Source organism: Notolepis coatsorum (assembly GCF_963971535.1).
Source record: "Notolepis coatsorum genome assembly, chromosome: 10".
NCBI classification, from domain to species: domain Eukaryota; kingdom Metazoa; phylum Chordata; class Actinopteri; order Aulopiformes; family Paralepididae; genus Notolepis; species Notolepis coatsorum.
Window position 1 is genome coordinate 81,378,724 of NC_140174.1, and position 12,343 is coordinate 81,391,066.

A 12,343-nucleotide genomic window follows, 5' to 3' on the forward strand; every position below is an offset into this window, starting at 1 on the left:
TTTTTTTCAAGAATACATCCTGTGACGTAGGTTTGTCATTATTATTGTATTTATGTACCTTATTATTATTATTATTATTATTATTATTATTATTATTATTATTATTATTATTATTATTATTATTATTATTATTATTATTATTATTATTATTATTATTATTATTATTATTATTATTATTATTATTATTATTATTATTATTTATTATATCATAGATTATTATTATTGTATTTATGTACCTTATTATTATTATTATTATTATTATTATTATTATTATTATTATTATTATTATTATTATTATTATTATTATTATTATTATTATTATTATTATTGTAGTTACATGTTAAACATCGGTAGGTGAGTTGTTTTTGTATTTTTAATATGGTGTGTCACCTTATATTAATGCCCTTCCGTTTCCCCCTTCTCAGGTAGCGCCCGCCCCTTCCTGTAGAGTCTGCTGAGCGCACGCCCCTTCCTGTAGAGTCTGCTGAGTGCCCGCCCCTTCCTGTAGAGTCTGCTGAGTGCCCGCCCCTTCCTGTAGAGTCTGCTGAGCGCCCGCCCCTTCCTGTAGAGTCTGCTGAGTGCCCGCCCCTTCCTGTAGAGTCTGCTGAGTGCCCGCCCCTTCCTGTAGAGTCTGCTGAGTGCCCGCCCCTTCCTGTAGAGTCTGCTGAGCGCCCGCCCCTTCCTGTAGAGTCTGCTGAGCGCCCGCCCCTTCCTGTAGAGTCTGCTGAGCGCCCGCCCCTTCCTGTAGAGTCTGCTGAGCGCCCGCCCCTTCCTGTAGAGTCTGCTGAGTGCCCGCCCCTTCCTGTAGAGTCTGCTGAGTGCCCGCCCCTTCCTGTAGAGTCTGCTGAGTGCCCGCCCCTTCCTGTAGAGTCTGCTGAGTGCCCGCCCCTTCCTGTAGAGTCTGCTGAGTGCCCGCCCCTTCCTGTAGAGTCTGCTGAGTGCCCCGCACCTTCCTGTAGAGTCTGCTGAGCGCCCAATGATGACTACAGCTGAGGGCAATCACTCGTTAAGGGGCGGGTGGATAAAGCCTGAGACGCTGCACCCACTCTGGGCCTTTTGCCACCACTACCACTGCCTTATCTGTGCTGCGGTGGTGTCAGCTTTATGCCATCGTTGTGTGGGATTGTGTGTGCATTTTGGTTCACACTGCTACTCGTAGTAGCTTTATTGTGTCCTTACTGTGTTTCTACCAGGTAAGGTTGATTGTGTCTTGTTGTGGCAGTCCTGTTATTAGTAGTAGCCTTGTTTTGTCTTGCTGGTGTTGATTTTGCTTGTGTCCTGTGACACTTGAGTACTGTGTTTGTTTAGTGTGTTTACCCCTTTACCTAGTCCTGTTTTGTCTTTATCGTCTATTCCTGTTTTGTTCTCCCTTACCCTATGGCTTGTTTGTGTGTTTACGGGTTTTATTCCCCTTTTATTTAAATATAATTTACTTTGGAAAACGTGTTCTTTCCCCCTGCCGGGACTGGTGCTACATGCACTCACTGAACGGGTCGGAGGTTCTGAACAGCCCGGTTCAGGTACGGTTACACTTTAACTCTACAGGTGCATCAGAGCCAGAACAAACCGGCTCGGAGACTGTTTCTTCCCCAGAGCCCCATCACCACCTTGAACTCCGATATGCACCAATAACTCGCCCCTTCCCCCTCCTCCCACTTTACTGTGCAACAGCAATACCCACCCACACTACCGTCGGACACTGTGATTGTTGTTATTTTGTATATTGTATTGGAACATTGTTTTATTGTATAGTATTTTATGTTTATTGTATAGTATTTTATGTTTCTTGTATAGTATTTATGTTCTCTTATTACTTGAGTCCCAAATCTTGTATGCAAATATAATGATAAAGTCTAATCTAATCTTAAACTGCAGTTACATAAAAATTATCAACTTTGTATGCGACACGCTGGATTCAACCGGATAAAATGTGCCCGAAGGTATGGATTCTCACCTATCTCGATGTGATTTATCTAGAGATATCTACTGCACAAATTTTGGGTGTTAATGAAGCCAGCATCGCAGTCTGGGTAGCTGTGGTGGATAAGATAAAGGAACGCATATAAATTTGGAGTTTTCTGGTGTTGAATGAAGTAGTGGATGTATAGCCCACGTGGGGGTCCTGTAAGGGGGGGGGGGGGGGGGGGGGGGGGGGGAGAGCGAGCAAGAGCCCATGGTATTGTATTTATTATTTTTATGTCTTTTAGTCTACTTTCATTCTGATTTAATACTGGACTGTCATTATTGTTATTATTTCTGTTATTGTCCTGTGATTTATTGTTGATTATTACTGTTACTGTCTTTTTTGTCTTTCATGTAAAAGAGAAAAAAATAAACATTTGTTAAAAAAAATTTAAACTTTGTATGCGACACATCCACAGAGCTTTTAGAAGAGCTTTTTCCACCAAAATAATTGATTAATGAATTTATCATTTACAAAATGTTTGCGAGTCCAAAATTAATGTTGTTTACATGTTGCATGCATGTATCCCCTCCCTACTTCCCATTTCCCCACGTGGAATGCACCTGATTGGATAAATACATGCTGATGCTCTAGTGCGACATCTAGTGGCTGAATGTTATGTTTTGTTATGTTAGGTTATTGTTTTCATACCTGATAGACCAGACATTAATAATGCATGGAGGGGTCTGCATTGAGAAAACACAGGCTGGCGCACATGGGATATTGTTAAGTACACCGTGTTGCATTTTGTTATACGTTACATCAGAAACAGGCACTGTTAACCCTTTCACTGCCAAAACCCTTTCACTGCCACACAACAGCTGGTTAACCCTTTCACTGCCACACAACAGAAGGTTAACCTTTTCACTGCGACAACAAACAGAATGTTAACCCTTTCACTGCCACACAACAGAAGGTTCACCCTTTCACTGCGACAATACACAGAAGGTTAACCCTTTCACTGCCACACAACAGCCGGTTAACCCTTTCACTGCCACACAACAGCCGGTTAACCCTTTCACTGCCACACCACAGAAGGTTAACCTTTTCACTGCAACAACACACAGAATGTTAACCCTTTCACTGCCACACGACAGAAGGTTCACCCTTTCACTGCGACAATACACAGAAGGTTAACCCTTTCACTGCCACACAACAGCCGGTTAACCCTTTCACTGTGACAATACACAGAAGGTTAACCCTTTCACTGCAACAATACACAGAAGGTTAACCCTTTCACTGCCACACAACAGCCAGTTAACCCTTGCACTGCCACACAACAGCCGGGTAACCCTTTCACTGCGACAATACACAGAAGGTTAACCCTTTCACTGCCACTCAACAGCCGGTTAGCCCTACCCGTCGGTTGTGTGATAGTAAAGGGTTAACCTTCTTTCGTGTGGCAGTGACAGGGTTAACAAAGAGCTGCAACAATCATTTGTTTGGGGGAGAGAAACCTAAATCGAAGCGGGCATCTCGCTGAACAGCCCTCCGCGGGGTCCTGAGCCTAGAGGGAGCCGCGGTGCATGCCGGTCCTTCTTTTCCAGCCAGCCTTTCGCCAGTCAACATGGGTACGGAGCCTTCGGCCTGATTAACGCCTCGAAATACACCCCGAACCACACGTTTTTACACTTGTCTTGTACTTTACCGTCTTATAAAGCGTCCGGGCGTCGTTTGTGTCGCTAAACGTTGGTTTTTATGTGCGGTATGTTGGGGTTTTTAAAGCCAGGCGACAGGGCGGGCGGGCGGCGGAGCTCCGCAACGTGGAGGAGGAGCGGCGGCCATGATGCCGGAGGAGAGCGAAGGAGCTAATGTCGGCTAATAATGTGATCAATAATGTTACAGATCTATCAATAAATAAACAAGTAGCGGTGGTTTCTGTTAGTAACCGACCGTTCTCCCGTTCCAGCTGCCCCGTCAGTGGTCTGTCAGTAGTAGTAGTAGTTATTTAAAAACATGGCGTGGTGTTGAGGCTTCAGTCCTTTTAAGTCTGATCAGATAGAAACACTTTTCTATGGTAGTCTGTCAAATTCTGACGAGCCACACCGCTTTGACGTTGATGCTGCATTTAAAACCGTATATGGTTAACATTTATAAGATATAATATTCGCCTACCGGTCAGGACGAAAAGTGTTCAACGCTATTATAGGACAACGTGGTCTTCATAGTATGCTATTTATACTTGTAGCACATCTATACGAGTCTGGTCTCTTTTTGAAAAGGAAACATTCTGATCTTTCTTCCACAACAAAGAATCACTCGAGTGCTTATGAAATTATGGGAGTTAGAGGTTTGAACACACTGAAGTAAAGGGTTTTGTGTACTTTTTTTGTTTGTTGCCAGATGCCTGTTTTTAAGTTACAGCTGAGAGGTAGGAGCTGGAAAAACGTAACGGTTCCATAGCCTTGAAGTCTTATCTAGTTACACGTCCAAAGTTAATAACAATCCCACGGAAAATTAGTATTTTACAAAGGTTTTTGTAATATGTGTACCGGCGTTAATTCTGCATGATTATCCAAAATGGCCATCCGTGTAGGACGCTTCAGTGGTTAAACTTAACGTTACGTTTATATCTTCTACTTGATCCCATCACAAGCCACAGACCTGGTTCTCAATAGCATGTGTTTTTCTCCCCGTTCCTCCAGGGAAGTGTCGCGGTCTGCGTACAGCCAGGAAGCTGCGGAACCACCGCAGGGAGCAGAGATGGCACGATAAACAGTACAAGAAGGCCAACCTGGGCACGGCCCTGAAGGCCAACCCCTTCGGAGGGGCCTCCCACGCCAAGGGCATCGTCCTGGAGAAAGTGTGAGTAGATCACGACAGATACGCCGGAGCAGTGAGACAGACGGTGGTCGTCTGGTCATCGGGACGGTTCCAGCTCCTCCCGGCAGCGTGTCGGACGTTTCTTTGACCAAGACATCGATCTGACCCATAACTGCTCCTCATGAGCACTTTAAAGCTATTTAGTATTTTTTTACATTAGTTTACATAGTAATTTAGACAATATCAAGTTAGACAATCCCACCATCTACACCCCTCCCAGTGCCATTTACATTTAGTCATTTAGCTGAACGCTTTTATCCAAAGCGACATACAAGTTCTGTACGACAACGACAAGTCATCAGGAAGGGCACAACTCTGGGATCAGTCCCCGGCCTCTACAACCTCCCCTACACCCAAAAGCCCCAAAACAACCCCATCCCCTCCAGTGTGAAACGTAGCTGTAGATGCATAGATCAAATTCCTGATGAGCACCTAGTTTCTTTGCCTCCGCCGTCTTGTGTGTGAATGTGAGGCCTAAGTAGTTGCTTTTTGGATAAAATCGTTATATAAATGCAGTAGGGGTGTGAATATTTGACCCCACTATTCTTCAGGCAACGATTCAATGCATCATGAAATCTCTTCATGTTACCTTGATCAATTTTCGATCAGTTAATTCCCCCAAAAACGTTGAATACACAAATGTGGCTGGGGGAACTGATTCACTCGGCAGGAATGGACTATAGGTCAATAATAGGGGTGTAAATATTTGACACCACAACGATTAGATTCGATTACGATTCTTCAGGCAACGATTCAATATTCATTTGACGTCGATTCGATTCGACCTTAGGATCGATGCATTGTTACACCCCTAAAATGCATCAATTTCATTCGAGTCCTGTGAGAGGGATTTCACATTTAAATTCAAGACGGTATCAAACTCACCGTTTCGGGTCAATACGATGTAGTTTGCACTACGCTGTTTGGTGCAGAGATGCTGAGGACTTATTGATGTGAAGCAATAATGGGGGAATCCAGTGGGAGAGTAGAGCGCTCGATGATGATATACCTGGGCTCAAATGTGTGGGTTGTTTATCGAAAGCCTTCATTATCAACAACACTAAGGGCACAGATCTGTCCAAATTAAGCGGGCTGTGAGCTGAATGTTAGAGAAGTGCTGCAATGGTAAATGGCTGCTTTTCTTATATAGCGCTTTTATCCAAAGCGCTTTACAATTTGTTACTCACATTTTACCCATTCACTCACACATTCACGGCGGAGGAAACCATGCAAGGTGCCAACCTGCTCATCGGGAGCAATTAGGGGTTAAGTGTTTTGCTCAAGGACACATCGACACGCTGCCCGGGAGGAGCGGGAATCGAACCGGGAACCTCCGGATTGCCAGACGACTGCTCTACCTCCTGAGCCACTGTCGCCCCTGTTGGATGCTGTGAGCCGGGGGTTAGAGAAGTGATGCTGTGAGCCGGAGGTTAGAGAAGTGATGCTGTGAGCTGGAGGTTAGAGAAGTGATGCTGTGAGCCGGAGGTTAGAGAAGTGTTGCTGTGAGCCGGAGGTTAGAGAAGTGATGCTGTGAGCCGGAGGTTAGAGAAGTGATGCTGTGAGCCGGAGGTTAGAGAAGTGATGCTGTGAGCCGGAGGTTAGAGAAGTGATGCTGTGAGCCGGAGGTTAGAGAAGTGATGCTGGAGGTTAGAGAAGTGATGCTGGAGGTTAGAGAAGTGATGCTGTGAGCCAGAGGTTAGAGAAGTGATGCTGTGAGCCGGAGGTTAGAGAAGTGATGCTGTGAGCTGTAGGTTAGAGAAGTGATGCTGTGAGCCGCAGGTTAGAGAAGTGATGCTGTGAGCCGGAGGTTATAAGATATTCCTTTATTGATCCCCTTGGGGAAATTCAGGCATCATAGCAGCATGGGGGGGAGGGGAGGGGTGGGGGGGGTGAGGGGAGGGGAAGTGATGCTGTGAGCCGGAGGTTAGAGAAGTGATGCTGTGAGCCGGAGGTTAGAGAAGTGATGCTGTGAGCCGGAGGTTAGAGAAGTGATGCTGTGAGCCGGAGGTTAGAGAAGTGATGCTGTGAGCCGGAGGTTAGAGAAGTGATGCTGTGAGGTTAGAGAAGTGATGCTGTGAGCCGGAGGTTAGAGAAGTGATGCTGTGAGCCGGAGGTTAGAGAAGTGATGCTGTGAGCCGGAGGTTAGAGAAGTGATGCTGTGAGCCGGAGGTTAGAGAAGTGATGCTGTGAGCCGGAGGTTAGAGAAGTGATGCTGTGAGCCGGAGGTTAGAGAAGTGATGCTGTGAGGTTAGAGAAGTGATGCTGTGAGCCGGAGGTTAGAGAAGTGATGCTGTGAGCTGGAGGTTAGAGAAGTGATGCAGTGAGGTTAGAGAAGTGATGCTGTGAGCCGGAGGTTAGAGAAGTGATGCTGTGAGCTGGAGGTTAGAGAAGTGATGCTGTGAGCTGCAGGTTAGAGAAGTGATGATGTGAGCTGCTGGAGGTTAGAGAAGTGATTCTGTGAGCTGGAGGTTAGAGAAGTGATGCTGTGAGCTGCAGGTTAGAGAAGTGATGCTGTGAGCTGCTGGAGGTTAGAGAAGTGATTCTGTGAGCTGGAGGTTAGAGAAGTGATGCTGTGAGCTGCAGGTTAGAGAAGTGATGCTGTGAGCTGGAGGTTAGAGAAGTGATTCTGTGAGCTGGAGGTTAGAGAAGTGATGCTGTGAGCTGGAGGTTAGAGAAGTGATGCTGTGAGCTGGAGGTTAGAGAAGTGATGCTGTGAGCCGGAGGTTAGAGAAGTGATGCTGTGAGCTGCTGGAGGTTAGAGAAGTGATGCTGTGAGCTGGAGGTTAGAGAAGTGATGCTGTGAGCTGGAGGTTAGAGAAGTGATGCTGTGAGCTGGAGGTTAGAGAAGTGATGCAGGATGCTGTGATGGTTGGTTCACCAGGATGTTTTGCTGCTGTGGAGGCTGTTGTTTCACGTCTCTGGGAAACGGTGTGTGATGTGAGCTCAAGTTTGTAACCAGTGTTGTAGTCGAGTCATTAAATCTCAGAGTCGAGGCTCGAGTCCCCAGTGCAGGGTTTCCGTTAGAAATTGTTTTTGCCGGTCTCGGTGTCCGGCAAGATTTCAATCTCCCGGACAAATGACAGAAATTCCGGTCAGAGTTTATTGAGCTTAAAAACAATTGATAGGCAGGCTATATAAAGAATGACATCCTCAAGGCATGTAGATTTATAATATTTTAACTTAAAACTAGGCTACTTTTGCGTATAGTCATTATATTCCAAATAAAATAAGTCCCGAGACTCCGTGCTGCTGCGGACTTGAAATCAAATAGGTGTCTGTGCGCAGTCTGCCCGACATGATTAAACAGCAGTCTGTTATGAGCTAACGAAATCCGTTATATTGGACATTTGTATTAATTATATCAAGCGAAGAACTGAGAAATTTGTCATTATCGTGAAATATAAACGTTGCGTGATGATTATTATATCTCCGCCTCCGTCCCAACAAAGAACCAATAGTATGCAGCCGCAGAGCCAGCGGCCCTCTCAGGTCCGGTCACAGGCCCGCTCAGCAGCGCCCCCCACCCGTGCGGGCACAACTGTCAGCTCTGCGGCTCTGCAGTTGCATGCTTCTCGCAAATCTAGCTCCCACTGCCTAACCCAAATGAATCTCGACATCGCTTCACCAATAGTCATTATCAGAACACTACACACATATCATAATAGAACACACATCGTTGTCATTATTAGACCTGCTTGGTGAAGCAACAATGAAACAAATGTAACTATTTTAATACAATTCAAATTGGGCTTAGAGGGAATTATTTCCATCGTACATTATGACCGGAGAGATTTAAATATGTCGGACTTCAACAGATTTTGCCGGTCAAAAACCGGTAATTACCGGACAACGGAAACCCTGCCCCAGTGTCCAAGTCATCAAGGTCTCTTTAGGTATTTTAAGTACTGAACATGAGGGTATATCGACACGAATCCGCATGTAGGTGGAACACGCGATGCCTTCTGCCCTTGCATGAAATTAAATAATGTTACGGTATTAATATTAATATCTTATGCCAAATGATTAGGGCCTATTACAAAAATAAAAAAATACCTATCCAGTGTTTCCCACCGGATTTTCAGAGACTATGGGGGGTGAACTTCCGACCCTCTAGGGGGGTCCGGGGGCATGCCCCCCCAGAACTTTTTTTTTGTTGTACATTTTAAACTTAAATGCATCAATCTGGTGCACTTTGAGAGCAAAATAAAGAGGCTAGATCTATGATGAACTTTGTGCTCAAAATCGACTAGAGCTTCCCAATCCTTTCCTCGGAGCACCCCAGCCGTTCAATGTATTTGTTAAATTCCACCACCAGCACACCTGATTCAACTTAACTAGCCCTTTATTAGTTGAATCAGGTGTGCTGGTGGTGGAATTTAACAAATACATGGAACGGCTGGGGTGTCTCGAGGAGAGGATTGGGAACCACTGGACTAGAGCAGACATTTGAGCCATCAAAGAAATGAAGCAAAAGTGTTAAACCTTACCTGTGTTGAACTGGTTTATTTTTTAGAAAATAAAAAAATATAGTGGATTACTATTACGACTACTACCACTGCCAATACTACTGATACATCCGTATTGGCAAACTTTATATTTAAAAAAAATAGTTAAATAAAAAAAAAAAAAAAAAATCATTATAAAACTGTGGCGGGACTAATTAAGACTGTCTAGGTAATTAATGGGAAACCCTGCTATCAATACCTCAACAAGTCTGAATCCTCGTCTGCACCTTCCGAGTCCGAATGCAGTCGATGCTCAAGTCGAAGTCGAGTCACGAGTCCTGGAGATTGTACTGAAGAGTACAACGCTGTTAAACGTTGGCAGGCCGTTCCCAAACTGCTGCAACGCCGTCGTTCACTGAACACGTGCCTTTATTGAAAGGAACGTGCCAACACTGGGAGAGGATAGATACCAATTTCCTCTCTGTGCGTTCAGTAGAAAGTTGTCCCAACAAATGAATGGAAGCTATGAACATTTTTTTTTTTTATTATTAGTGGTCCGTATCGGCTTTCATTAATTAGTGCTAGGCTAGCTTGCAGCTGGATAGCTTTCTACTGAACGCACAGAGAGGAAACTGGTATCCATCTTCTTGTCTGCTCTCTGCACTCCACCTGCCCCCTGCAGTTAATAACCAGTGGACACTCTTCTGTGTCAAGCAGCAGAATGACTTCCGGTTAAGAATAATAATTAAAATGACGGGAAAAACGAGAATGTTCAGTGTGTAATGAATCTCTCTCTCTCTCTCTCTCTCTCTCTCTCTCCATAGTGGTGTTGAGGCTAAGCAGCCTAACTCTGCCATCAGGAAGTGTGTGAGAGTTCAGCTCATCAAGAACGGCAAGAAGATCACCGCCTTCGTCCCCAACGACGGTTGCCTCAACTACATCGAGGTAACAATCCTTCCAATCCTCACACACACAGCAGAGCTTCCAGGGCAAGAGATCTGTCAGGATCCTTCCTTCTGATTTGATAGACTAATTCATTGATCCATTCAATCAACTAATCTGTCAGATTAATTTTATTGTCGCATCATTCGGTGTTAGGGTTATGTAGGCTTTAGAGGGTTAATGACTACCATCCCTCATCCCTCCCTACCACCCCTGAGATCAAGAGCACACTCGGAGAAGAGGAAAGGGAGAGAGAAAAAGTATTCATACTAGTTACTCATAGAAAAGAGAGAAAAGTATATATATTGGGGCTGGCTGATACGGCCTCTAAATGATATCGCAATACTTTTTTGATATCGTGATATTTGGACATTTCCTCTAAAGCACTTAAAAATGCTTGATTTAGCCCTTTGATGGATAGTCACGTCAACATGATGATTATATATTAGTCCCTGCAACATATGTCTGCATTAAACCATGAAGATGCTTTAAAATTTAATTAAAAGTTTCTAAAAATCTAAGTAGTCTACTGACACACTAATACAGAAACAAATCTATTAACATCTAAGACAATTTATATAAAAACTCTTGGGTGCCTAATACTTCTGCACAGTACTGTGTTTTCTATTCACTTTAGCCAAAAATACACACAACGCACTACTGTGAGAAAATAATAATAATTTTTATTATCAGCAATGTTATAACATCCTACTGGTAAACAAAACACTGTAAAGGTGTGTGTGCATCATGTGTATTAATGATGATTACTTTTTAATGGCATGAAACATTATGAAGTATTCTCTTATGCTGCTTTTCCACGGTCTGCATGGTACTACCTACTCGACTCGGTAGTCTCCCCCCCCCCCCCCCCCCCCCCCAGTGTAGCTGGTCGTCATAGCGCGGGCGCCGTGACGTCGTCTTCAACGTGACATACGGACAATAGAGGATTTCGAAGCTAGCTATGAAACTAGTGCCGTATAGCTAATGTTTAAACTCTATAAACTCTCTTCACTTCTCTCACGCTCTCGTATCCTCCAAACAATAACAAACCTGTGGCACCGCCTCTCTGGGTGCGTGTGTACGTGACGTAGATTGGGAGAGTGTCTTGTGAGAGGAAGAGACGACAAAGTAAGTCTCATCTCGGCTGCGGCGGCTTAGAAACTGGCGTAAGGGGTTTGTGCACAACATCACGATGTCCACGATACGTTTAAAAAGTGTATAGTTAATTAACTGTACCCGATAATTATTTAATATCGTCATATATCGCCCACCCCTAATATATATATTTTTATATCTAATAATAAAATTAAAAAAACTCTAGTCGGGGAAAGATAGTTTGGTTAAGCATTTGACCCTTTCACTGCGACAATACACAGAAGGTTAACCCTTTCACTGCGACACAACAGCAGGTTAACCCGTTCACTGCCACACTACAGAAGGTTAACCCTTTACTATCACTACCGACGGTAAATGTGATAGTAAAGGGTTAACCTTCTGTAGTGTGGCCATGAAAGGGTTAATATGCAGGGTGAAGTTAATATGAAGATGTGTACATTTGCTCAAAATGTCCTCTTTCTCCTCCCCCCCCCCCCCCCCCCCCCCCAGGAGAACGACGAGGTCCTGGTGGCAGGGTTCGGTCGTAAGGGTCATGCCGTGGGTGATATCCCCGGTGTGCGCTTCAAGGTGGTGAAGGTGGCCAACGTGTCCCTGCTGGCTCTCTACAAGGGCAAGAAGGAGCGCCCCAGGTCCTAAACGCCCCAGGAGACACAAATAAAGGAGTTTTTTTCAGATCCAACTTTGGTGGTTTTGTGTTATTTGCTTAGTTTTAGTGTGTTGCTTGTAAATGTTGATCTGGGCGGGAGGGGCGACCCACAGGAACACATACACATGCACTGAGTCCCGTCCCCCGCAACCAATCCAAGTGCTCCTGTCCGTCTTCGTCAGGGACGCGACAGCGTTAGGGATCTGTTGTGCATGTTTTTCCATTGGGTTTATCTTACTGGGAGGGGAAACCCTTATGAGCACAGGGGGGGGGGGCATGCAAACTCCACACAGAAAGGCCCGGGAGATCCCCCACCTGGGTACCTGGCAACGCTGCAACCTGGTCCCCAAGCGGGAATCGAACCCTGAACCTTCTAGCTGTGAGGCGACAGTGTTAACCACTAACTAC

At 44.8% G+C, this 12,343-nt stretch overlaps 1 protein-coding gene across 1 annotated transcript; it reads left to right on the plus strand.

The window, feature by feature from the left end:
• Nucleotides 1-3,481: 3,481 nt before the first annotated feature.
• LOC311236194 (small ribosomal subunit protein uS12) lies at nucleotides 3,482-11,968 on the plus strand. The gene is made up of 4 exons (XM_084323834.1): nucleotides 3,482-3,534; nucleotides 4,609-4,768; nucleotides 10,056-10,176; nucleotides 11,779-11,968. The coding sequence occupies exons 1-4, from the start codon at nucleotides 3,531-3,533 to the stop codon at nucleotides 11,923-11,925; spliced, it is 432 nt and encodes a 143-aa protein (XP_084179960.1). The 5' UTR covers nucleotides 3,482-3,530; the 3' UTR covers nucleotides 11,926-11,968.
• Nucleotides 11,969-12,343: the final 375 nt, after the last annotated feature.

Excerpts from the sequence above, each read along its gene's own strand:
- LOC311236194 (XM_084323834.1), top strand. Across the intron at positions 4,769-10,055 it reads GGCATCGTCCTGGAGAAAGT|TGGTGTTGAGGCTAAGCAGC; the intron begins GTGAGTAGATCA and ends CTCTCTCCATAG. Across the intron at positions 10,177-11,778 it reads GTTGCCTCAACTACATCGAG|GAGAACGACGAGGTCCTGGT; the intron begins GTAACAATCCTT and ends CCCCCCCCCCAG.